The sequence below is a fragment of the Benincasa hispida genome, chromosome 10, assembly GCF_027475165.1.
Source record: "Benincasa hispida cultivar pf3 chromosome 10, pf3_genome.v1.1, whole genome shotgun sequence".
Classification (NCBI taxonomy): Eukaryota; Viridiplantae; Streptophyta; class Magnoliopsida; order Cucurbitales; family Cucurbitaceae; genus Benincasa; species Benincasa hispida.
In genome coordinates this window covers 2,512,435-2,523,307 of record NC_143487.1, presented here as the reverse complement: position 1 = coordinate 2,523,307, position 10,873 = coordinate 2,512,435, and the positions used below count along the sequence as shown (strand labels likewise).

The 10,873-nt window shown below is 32.0% G+C and overlaps 2 protein-coding genes across 7 annotated transcripts; both read left to right on the top strand.

Annotated features, from left to right (window-relative positions):
- Window positions 1-569: 569 nt before the first annotated feature.
- LOC120088606 (protein BIC2) lies at window positions 570-4,548 on the top strand. 6 transcript variants are annotated; one of them, XM_090305610.1, is made up of 6 exons: window positions 570-3,069; window positions 3,164-3,240; window positions 3,325-3,378; window positions 3,504-3,573; window positions 3,972-4,147; window positions 4,341-4,548. In XM_090305610.1, exon 1 carries the CDS (start codon window positions 772-774, stop codon window positions 1,132-1,134), a length of 363 nt encoding a protein of 120 aa, XP_090161736.1. In that variant the 5' UTR covers window positions 570-771; the 3' UTR covers window positions 1,135-3,069; window positions 3,164-3,240; window positions 3,325-3,378; window positions 3,504-3,573; window positions 3,972-4,147; window positions 4,341-4,548. The 6 variants fall into 6 exon arrangements, with proteins under 6 accessions (XP_090161736.1, XP_090161739.1, XP_090161741.1 ...); XM_090305612.1 differs by having other exon boundaries at window positions 2,615-3,069; XM_090305614.1 differs by having other exon boundaries at window positions 2,615-3,069; window positions 3,972-4,243.
- Window positions 4,549-6,972: 2,424 nt separating this feature from the next.
- LOC120087750 (large ribosomal subunit protein uL1-like) lies at window positions 6,973-9,293 on the top strand. Its single transcript, XM_039044637.2, has 6 exons — window positions 6,973-7,085; window positions 7,305-7,345; window positions 7,672-7,891; window positions 8,271-8,436; window positions 8,690-8,895; window positions 9,066-9,293. The coding sequence occupies exons 2-6, from the start codon at window positions 7,341-7,343 to the stop codon at window positions 9,117-9,119; spliced, it is 651 nt and encodes a 216-aa protein (XP_038900565.1). The 5' UTR covers window positions 6,973-7,085; window positions 7,305-7,340; the 3' UTR covers window positions 9,120-9,293.
- Window positions 9,294-10,873: the final 1,580 nt, after the last annotated feature.

Genomic DNA, 10,873 nt, shown 5'->3' with positions numbered 1-10,873 from the left:
TTTCAGAATGCTACTTTTTTAATCGTTTAAGTTTTGAGTTTAGCTTCGATTTAGTTTTCATGTTTCAAAAGGTTAGAATCTTAACATTTTTTTTTAACAAGTTAAAATTTTAGCATTGAGATTTGAGTTTTGTTTAAATTTGATCTATTTTAAGATTTTTAACTTTTAACTTCCAATTTTCACTAAATAATTATCTTTCATATTCATTGTTAAAGTATTAATTTAAAATAATCATAATTAATGTGGCTTAACTATGTTCATCACTTTTAAATTAATTTTAAAATTTTAATGCATTATTGTTTTAAGTTAAATAATAGACATTAAAAGCAAAAATTTAGGGTGGGTATTTAGTGAAAAAGTAAGATTGAAAGTGTAAATCTTGAAACATAAGAATCAAATTGAAGCAAACCTCAAATTTCAAGAGTAAAATTGTAAGATTTTGAAACCTATAAATTAAATAAAATTCAAATTCAAAACTCAAAGATTAGAAGTAAAAATTTCGATTTATATTGAAGCTAAACCTAAAATTTAGGAGGGAAAATGTATTTTCCTCTATCAAATAAAATAAAAATCCCTCAATTTTCACCCAAAAACACCCTTTTCCAACGTTGTCAATCCCTTTGCCATTCAAATATCCAAAAAAAATAAAAATTAAACAATTAAATTGAAAAAAAATAATAAAAAAAAACTCTGACGTGTACTCTAAACCCCCACACAACCCTTCTATTTAATTATCATCTCCCACTCCCAAAATTCAATCACCCAATCGCTATGATTCCTCCAAATTGCTCCGATTCCGACGATTGTCTTTCCGTCGGACCAAACGGTACGGTCCCTGCAGCATCCCCTGCCGGTGCGTCGGCCGGAGAATCTAGCGGCGGTGGTGGAGTTGAGAAATTGAAGGGTTATTGTGGGATTCGAGAGCGGCTGAAGAGGCACCGTGAGGAGGTGGCCGGAAAAGTGACTGTGCCGGAGAAATGGGGCAAAGAGGAGCTGCTAAAGGATTGGATCGACTACTCGGCATTCGACAGAATCTTGGCGGCAGGTAGAATTGCATCGGCGAGGGCGTCGCTTGTGGCGGAGGGACAGCGGGCCAGTTGCCGTTCACGGCGGAGGGTAGAAAGTAGGTGTTGAGATGGAGAAAACCCGTTTTAAATTACTTTTTACTTTTTAATTAAGTTTAATTAACAACTTTGAATTGATATTAATGTCATTTATAGAGAGATTAAACATAAACACGCGTCTTAAAAATTCATACTTTGGTCTTCGTTGATTTCATTTGTATGTGTGAAATTAAATTGTGTTGGGTTTATAGTTTTAATTTGCTTTTACTTTTATTTAGTTTAATATTTGTAATAAATCCTTTGAATTATTGGAGCTTCCAGTTAATTTATCTCATTTTGGGGTTGGTTATTTGGCTTGCTATTATATTACACATTTAAAGTTGTTTAAAATACAAATTATTGTCGGAAAGATAGATCTTCTGTCCAATATGATATTTTCGTTGTGCCTCTCTAGATGAGGTATATACCTTTTGAAGTTATCATTCTATTCGGCGAGATTTTCAAAAAAAAATTTAATTCGTTGAGTTGACTTTATATTTTTATTAATTTTTGTATATTGAGTACAATATCTAATATTTGATTATTTGATGTTTTCACTTGAAAAATAAACTTTAATTCCTAAGTTGATTGATTTTCTTGGATGCTCGATCTTGGGTTTAATGATCTTTTTGGATGGTTGACTTTTGGACTTTTTGACTGGGTTGGATTAGCCTGTTTTTTGGGTTTGAAACTTGCCTGATTCTCAAAACTATTCTTTAGAGCTTTCATCTTTCAAATTTCATATTTCCGTGAGAGCTTTGGCCTTTGATCCAATTTATATTTTTCACAATGAACATGGACTTTCGTTATGATGGCATGATAACTTGTGATTAATCGAAATTTATCATTCAACTGATTATTTGTATCTTATAAACATGTGAGATATTCCTCAAAATGTTCTCTCAAGATGGTGTTTCTTTATATTCACGATTGTTGTGATTTTTTTACTTAATACGTACTTGAGCTTTATAAATTTGATAATGATACCATAACATATAAACATGAATTTCCATCTCAAAGTCAATTAGTTAGGAGTAATTCACAAATATTTTTATATTTTCAATGTAGAATATTCAACCGTTTTTTTAATAATTATTGAACTATTTGTTTGTTTGGTTTGATTCGCTATATGTGAACCCCCGCCAAAAAAAAAAAAAATCACATGGCATTGTGTCATTGATTAGTACTTTGAGAAACTTTATGATAACTTTTAATATAACACTCTGCATTTTTTTTAGTAATAATGTAATTTCAGTAATTTTTATTATTTAAGGACATTTTTTCTTTAAATTTTGGACTTCAAGTGTAATTGCGGGAATTTAATTATTAATATTGAAACTATTCAATTTGAAAATTAATGGCAGGAATTAATTTCATTTTTGGGAAAGAAATGAAGTTAATAAAATAAAGTGGAATACGGAAAAAAATAAAATAAAGTTTATTTTATTTACTTTTTACTTTTTATTTGTATTATTATTATTATTATTAAAAAAAAAAAAACAAATTCCCTTCTCTTCTCCCTCATGCGACTGCCCCCCCCTCAATTTTTTCCCTGCTCGTCGCCGAACTCGACCAGCCGCCCGTCCTCCTCAGCCCATCGTCCAGACTGCCGCTGCCCGAGCCCAGCAGCCGATCTCCTTCGCGCGTCTCGCCTAACGGTTCCGTCCACGAGTAACGCGTGCCACCACCGGCCCCAACCACGCGATCTCTCCCTTCTCAGTCGCATGTCCGCACCTCTCCTCGTCGCCGACTCTACGCACCGTAGTTTCGCATGCCTTCGCTCACATCGCGTCGGTCGTCGTCAACTCCCAGCCATCCGCGGGTTCCAGATCTAAAGTCATGTGTGTCTTTCGTCGTTCGTGGGTTCGATGCCGTTGCTAGATCTGTCCAGGCGTCCACCGCCGCTTCTTCGTCTACCGCCGCCCAGCCCATACCGCCGACGCGGTTACCATCAGATCTGTTTTGGGTAAGATTTTAGTTTTAGGTGATTTCCTTGAAGTTTTGGGTGTTATTTTGTTTTGAAATCATTTTATTAAAATCCATTATGTTTGGATTTTCAGAAGCTAGATTCGAAAGATTTTGGGGACGTTGTTCATCGAGAAAGAGACCAATTTTCGACAGAAATTGTTAAGTTTGGGTGAGTAGTTGGGCTGGTTGTCTTTTGGGTTAAGAGTACTTATGAAAAATTGAGTTACTAATTTTGGACTCAAATTATGTTCAGGTTGGCTTTTTGGTTTGAGTTTTAGAATTTATTTTGCGGCAAGCCACAACTTTGGTAAGTTAAATTTGGAGACTTTTGGTTTAATTTGGTTAATTGGATTTAGACCTCAAAGATGAGTTTAAAACTTTGGATTTATTATTTTTGGATCAAGGGTGCTAAATTAATATTTGTTGTTATAGGGTGGATTCAAAGCATTCCAAGAGTTGTAAGAAAGTTAATTACTTGGATTAATTTGTGACCAAATTTGAGGTAAGTAATCTTACTACTGGAACTGTCCACGGGTCAGACACTAGATATATGCTAGCATAATAGACGAATATCAGAACAGAACGATAGCATGATAAACGGATAGTATAGTATGACCGATATATGTTCTTGTATGAGAATTTGAAAGATTTATTTGTGCACGTACATACTTGCATGCTAGTAAGAGATGATACTTTATTCACTGAGGTTGTATTTGATATAAGGATATTGAGGCATATATGCATGTTGTATAGCCATGATGTTGAGGTGTATATGTATGTTATGAAACCATGTTGTGATCATTGTGATATTGAAGTCGTGATAATGTCTTTACTGATTAGTTAGATGCCCACTAGGTATTGTGTTTACTTCAGGATTCACCAAATTTGTGTTTCCTTCAGGATTCACCAAATTGTGTTTCCTTCGGGATTCACCAGAGATTGTGTTTCTTCCGGGATTCACCAGAGATTGTGTTTCCTTCGGGATTCTCCAGATTGTGTTTCCTTCAGGATTCACTAGGGATTGTGTTTCCTTCGAGATTCACCAGGGGTTGTGTTTCCTTCAGGATTCACCAGAGGTAGTGGGCATACTTAACTACAGTAGGATAGAAACCAGATTTGCATGTATGTATGTGTCCCATGAGGACTAGAGCAGTTTTTATGTTCCACCAGAGGTAGGCATCTAGAGGACATAGGTGTCTAGCCTGACCCCAGTAGTGGGGTTACTTACTGAGTATTTTATACTCATTCTTTCTCATGCTGTTGTTTCAGGTAAAAGTAGAGATGCACCGACGATTGACAAGCGAAATTCATGATCGAACCACTGGGACCAGTTTTATGCTTTTGCTCATAAGATTTAGATTTCTTTTCATGTTTTGCTTAACTTTCAGTTCTGATGTTTGAAACTTACTATTAAGAATTGTTTTTTGACTTATTTATTAATATTTATGATTTATGGGTACCATATTGTTGTTTTTAATATTTGAATTTAATGAAGGGCTTTTGAACTTACCTTATTTATTTTGCATTTATTTCACTATAAAAAATGTGTCATTTTAAGTTCTATGCATGAATGTATTTAGTAACGACCTAGCTTGAGTCCTAGGCAGTCGGGTCATTGCATTTAAGATCTCAAATATGGGTTTAGTAGATTTTTTAATGGGTAATTACAACGGATAACATTTTAGAGATAATAACCAAGTATATAACAATATTTAAAAAAAATTGTAAGCGATAGACTTCTATCATTTATAGACTTTTACTAGCGATATAGTCTATTATTGATAGACACATACTAGCAATATGGTCTATCATCGATAGACTATTTAAACTTTATTATTTTTGTATTTTTGTTTTTTACATTATGTTATATCTGTTAATACTTTTAACATGATTGTTATATTTGCAACCATTTTTTTTAATATGCATTCTTTTTATGGGCACGCTAACTACGTATTAGGGTAAGAATCACATGATGAACTAATTTTGAGAGTATTCCGGGCGTAGTTCTATTAATAATATAGTTTGTGTGCAATATAAGACGTACATTGATGGGATTAACAGTAGGAATACATTACGCATTAATATAGTTGATAATTTAATTTAGAGAATAACCCGTATAGTCATATGGTTAAGTACTAATATGGTGATCGTGAAAGTTACCTAAATTTAGGTAAACAAGTATTATGGTTCATCCATAAATTTATTGATTTTTTATTTGTCAAGTATCCAATAACCTTATTTTTATTTGATTCTAATATTAATCTTCTTGATTTATAAACCATGTGTTTGGAATATATTTTGAAGTGTTTAATTTAAAAGAAATATTTAAGAAGAAATTAGAGTGTTCGACAACAACTCAAAATAGTTTTTTAAGTACATTTTAATTATTTTTTTTCAAAAATATTTAAATAAAAATGAATTTTTAAAGTCAATCCAAACAAATCCAAAGACTTTGTAAATTGTTACAACCTTGTTATATTCATCTTATTTTAAAAAAATGTGAGCACTTTTCTCAAAGGCCTTGCTTAAGAACTTTACACATTGGAATCATGCCATATTAATGTAATTGAAGTTGATTTTATTTTCACATTTGATTGTAAATCTCAAGTGACAAAATTTGCTAACCTATTACATAGGCTCAAACACAATTCACCTTTTTATATTTTAAGCTAAGCTTTACGATTATAAATATCATAAATGTCTAAATTTTTATATTTATCTATTTTATGCAAAACTGTATACAAAATTTAGTAACTAATGCATCTTAAAAAAAAAAAAAAAAAAGAGTTTATTTAACAATTAATTTATTTTGTTTCTTTTTTTTTCCTCAAATTTTTTAATTTAAAAAATGTATTTTTTTTACGAACAATTATCCTTATTTTGTAATATACCTTTAGAATAGCTTCCAAACAAGGCATGGTATAAACCATCTCATGAACACTTTTCACTTGGAGTTATCATTTTACCCATTCTTTAATTCTCAGCATTGGTTTTAAATTTAAATATTTAATAAATTGGTAAATTATGAATATTTAGCTAGAGTGAGCTTAGTGGTAATTAGTAATGGTCTTCTTCTATAGAAATTAGAGGTTTGATCCTCGAGAGATTAGATTGAGAGAGACGAGAGTTCGAGACCAAAAACTAAGACCAGAGAGATGTGAGAAAAGGAAAATCTGAAATATACTTTTTGAATAGCTTTCAAACAAAGCATAATGTAAACCAGTTCATGAACAACTTTACTTGAATTCAAAAGTTATCATTTTACCTATCATTAATTGGTTTTAAATTTTAATATTCAATAAACTAGTTCATTATGTTTCTCCACAAAAGGAAAAAATAGCTAATTATGAATATTTAATTAAAAAAAAGTAAATTATGAATACTATTGTAAGATTGAGAGCAAAACGAGGTACTACGAGAACACAAATATCGAAAAAATATAATATTTATAAATAAATAAATAAACAATAATAACAAAGTGAAATTATGGAAAATATGAATTCTTTCTCTAAATAATGTCTCAACAAAATCCAAAAAAAAAAAAAAAAAAAAATATTTTACTGGCAATTTGACAATTAGAATATAACACTATTTGGACACTAAAAGATATGTGGTTATATGACACATGAATAGCTAGCATTAGACATGTAGACAATACGAGATAAGTCACTTGGACTTTTACGACGCTAAGTATGGACATCTATTTTGCTATATTATATTTATAATAAATTCGTTTGTTTTGATATTTTTGTAATTACGAGTCAACATGTCGTTTTTCCTCATCGATTGTCGTTCATCTAACAAGCCTAAGGCCCATTGACAACAATTTGGGCCAACGAACGGGCCCAATCTCAACTCGAAAATAAAGGCCTGAGCCCATGACTGGGGCAAAAACTACATGACCTAGGTTTATCATTAGCCCTTCTTTCTGGATCCGCCTCTCTTCGGCCTTCCATTATATATCTATTCTCAGTTTACCAATCGAGAAACCCTAGCTTCGCGTCTTCTCACCAGGTACACATTCATCCCTGTTCTTTCCAGCCGAAATTTATTTTGTTGAAACTGCTACTCATTTCTCTATCCTTGTGAAATTTTTCCTGTTGTTTCTTCTTCCTTCAATATGATTTTCAGTTCTTGATTCTCTGTATTTTTCTTTCTAGCTTACGCCTTGGATTTGGTTCCATTAGTTAGTTTGTTAAATTTTTGGTTTATTCGTTTTCGTTTTCTCACCAGTCTGTAGCTGCTCATAGGAAAGATAAAGCTCCGAAAATGAGGTATGTAGTTTTATTTACGGTTTAGATTCTACTTTCCAGAACGAACTTGACTATCGCGTCTGTCGTTTTGATTAAATTTGCCGGATTCATGAAGTTGGGTCCTGTTATTAATGCCTGCAAATAATCTAAATATTTGATTGAGGTAGATTTGTAATTATGAAGTTGGTACTGCTAGAATTTATTTAGGGTTATAGTTTTACCGACGGGAGTGACAATACTTGTTTGTGCGTTCATACTAAGATAAAATCTTGCTTTTTTGGAGTCTTTGGTTGCAGATGGGTTCCTTGGTATTTACTGAATGCTGTTTTGTTGGTTTGTATTTGCAGCAAACTTCAGAGCGATGCGTTGAGAGAAGCCATTTCATCTATCTTTGCTGATAGCAGTGAAAAGAAGCGCAACTTTACTGAGACCATTGAACTTCAGATTGGACTGAAGAACTATGATCCACAAAAGGACAAGCGTTTCAGTGGATCAGTGAAGTTGCCCCATATCCCTCGCCCTAAGATGAAGATTTGCATGCTTGGAGATGCTTACCACGTTGCAGAGGTAAACATTATATACTCTTCACATCTTCACTTGTCGTGTCCAGTAATTATTGTCCTCGTTTTCTTTCCCTTAAAAGAGATTCCTAGTTTGTACGTTGCTTTCTTGTTGGAGTTTGGGTTACGGTGCTGTGTTTACTAAATGTACGAAAAATATCAACCGCAGTAACATTTGGATGAAGTTTATAGTTTGCAGCATTTTCTATTTGTGATTTAATGTTTAATAGGTATGGTGCTGAATTCTTCATTCATAACAATAGAGTGTTTGTACTTATCTTGGAAAATAATGTACTTTTCTGGGATTTCTTTCCAGTTAGATTGAAATTAAAGACACTTACACTTCAGCTCTGGTCTTTTGCTGAATGTGTTTATTCTTATTATAGGCAGAGAAGATTGGTCTGGATTATATGGATGTTGAAAGTCTGAAGAAGCTAAACAAGAACAAGAAGTTGGTGAAGAAACTTGCCAAGAAGTATCATGCCTTTTTAGCATCTGAAGCTGTTATCAAGCAAATTCCCCGTCTTCTAGGCCCTGGGCTCAACAAGGCAGGCAAGTATTCTTATGTAGTAGACATCTGGAATTTACCCTTGATCTAGTGACTCGAGTTAGAAATGTTTTCTTAGCTCTATCAATTGTTGTTTACAGTGGTGATGGTAGTAAATGTTATAATTTGGTACTTCATTGTCTACTTTCTGGTTAAGCTCTTCATTGGCTGCACACTTAAATTTTGAATTTCAATTTTTTCTTTTGAAGGAGGAAACTGTTTTTGTAATTTGTACTAAGATTAATATTGTCATTACAGGAAAGTTCCCTACCCTGGTCACTCAGCAAGAATCCCTCGAATCTAAAGTAAATGAGACAAAGGCCATGGTTAAGTTCCAATTGAAGAAGGTTCTTTGTATGGGTGTAGCCGTAGGCAATGTTGCCATGGAAGAGAAACAAGTTTTTCAGAATGTTCAAATGAGTGTCAATTTCCTTGTTTCCTTGTTGAAAAAGAACTGGCAAAACGTAAGTCACGGGCCGTATTTTTCCACTATGTTATTTTAGCTCTGTTTTAAATTTATGCACCAAGCATACTCAAGGCTCGGCTCACTTAGAAATGCTCTTTACACTTAATAATGATTCACTGCCCTTTTTATCTAATAATAAGTAATAATGTGATGTTTCTTGTTCATCAGGTGAGGTGCTTGTACCTGAAGAGTACAATGGGGAAGGCATATCGAGTCTTCTGAGGAATTTTCATAACTTAGATATTACCGTTTGTTCTTAAATTGAAGAAGAACCAGGTTGAGATGAAATTTTATATTTATGATTTATGAAAATTTTCCTGTTTGTTTTTTTTTAGTAAACTATTAGCTCTGCACAATCGTTAATACTTCTGATGGGAGTAATGTGTTTTTTGTTCATCTTCTTGTTTCACTTTGTTTTGTTTTATTTTTTGTTTTAATTTATTTTTGCGTATTGTTTAGTTTCAACTGGAGAACATCAAATCAGTTGGCGCAGGTTCTTCCAGTTATTCAAAATTAATATTACGAAAATTTTTATATTGAACTTGGGATTACTGATTAGGCCTCCAGATATACTGATCCTTGAATCTTATTTTTGTTGATATATGTTAAGAATTATGATTAAGACTCTTTTCTTCAACTTTGAATTAGATTAATTGATGGTCATCCTTGATGAACTTTAATTAGAATGATCTGTATGTTTTACAAGTTGGCCTTAATTAATACGTCATTTGCTTCTAAAATGTTGATTCTAAATGTAATTTGTTGCTTGCAAGTATTGAGTTCACCATCCGTTTGGTGCGATTGTTTATGATTGGACCATACTTCATACGATTCTTTGTTTGTGATATGTGATATTTGTTATCAACGTAAGTTGATAGATTGATAGGAAAAAAACCCCTTTTGGTCCTTAGTTTATCCTTAAATTTTGAGGTTTTGAGTTTGGTTTCTAACACTTAATAAAGAAAATTAGGGTGTGTTTGGAATGTCTTTTTAATTGATTAATATAAAAATAAGTTATTTTGAAAAATATTTAACCAACTGCTCAAAATGTTAAAAAGTGAGTTTTGTAAAATAAGTTGGGTTGGGATAAATATTTGGAATCAACTTGTTATGTTAATCTTTTTCTAATTTGTAGGATAACTTTTGGTCGCCACGACCTCCAAACTATCTAGTAAAATAATTAGATAAAATAAATAGCTTCAACCTTGTCAATTATAAGTATAAAACATTTTAAAGTCATTCTGATCTGACCCTTGAGATGCTAAAAATCCAAGTGATTAAGTGATATTCTAAGACTGTGAAAGGGAGGAGACAATTTTTATAAATTTACTTATCTAATTTAAAATGTCGTCATTATGTGGAATAACAATAATTACATAATGCACCTATGTATCTATTTGTGTACTAAAAGTGTACATTTAAATAAGATTTTCAACATTTGATTATGGGTCTGAATTAAAAGCACATGGCAATATTTGTTATACTAAAAAAATAGAAGTTTGTTTAGACATTTTATCTTTAATTTGGCGATGTCTAAAGATTTAAAGATTTGTTGACAATTTCTAAATCTAATTAACTTTTAATTTATTTGCTGTTAAAAACAACATTGTAAAGTAAAAAGCTACCATGTAGTTATGATGATTTGTACCTTTAATCTAATAGGGAGGATGACAGGTAAATTAGCTAAGTTATACTTTCGTTAATAGTATGTGTTTGAGTATAGACAATCTATTAGTCTACGAATTATAATAGTATCTGTTTGAGTATAAATAATCTATTAGTCTGGATTATAAAGAATTTATATTTGAGGTGTAATTTTAATATGAGTTAATAATAGTTTTAGTTTTATTGTAGATAGGTGTTAGTTACAATAATTTAAATTTCAACTATTATAATGAAAGATACAAATATTGAAAGGACTGTATAGCCCACTCCATCCAAGAATGTTGGTGATAACCATTTCACTTTTAGTTTGA

Excerpts from the sequence above, each read along its gene's own strand:
- LOC120087750 (XM_039044637.2), top strand. Across the intron at positions 7,892-8,270 it reads ATGCTTACCACGTTGCAGAG|GCAGAGAAGATTGGTCTGGA; the intron begins GTAAACATTATA and ends TTCTTATTATAG. Across the intron at positions 8,437-8,689 it reads CCCTGGGCTCAACAAGGCAG|GAAAGTTCCCTACCCTGGTC; the intron begins GCAAGTATTCTT and ends TTGTCATTACAG.
- LOC120088606 (XM_090305610.1), top strand. The coding sequence starts at position 772 with ATGATTCCTCCAAATTGCTCCGATTCCGACGATTGTCTTTCCGTCGGA.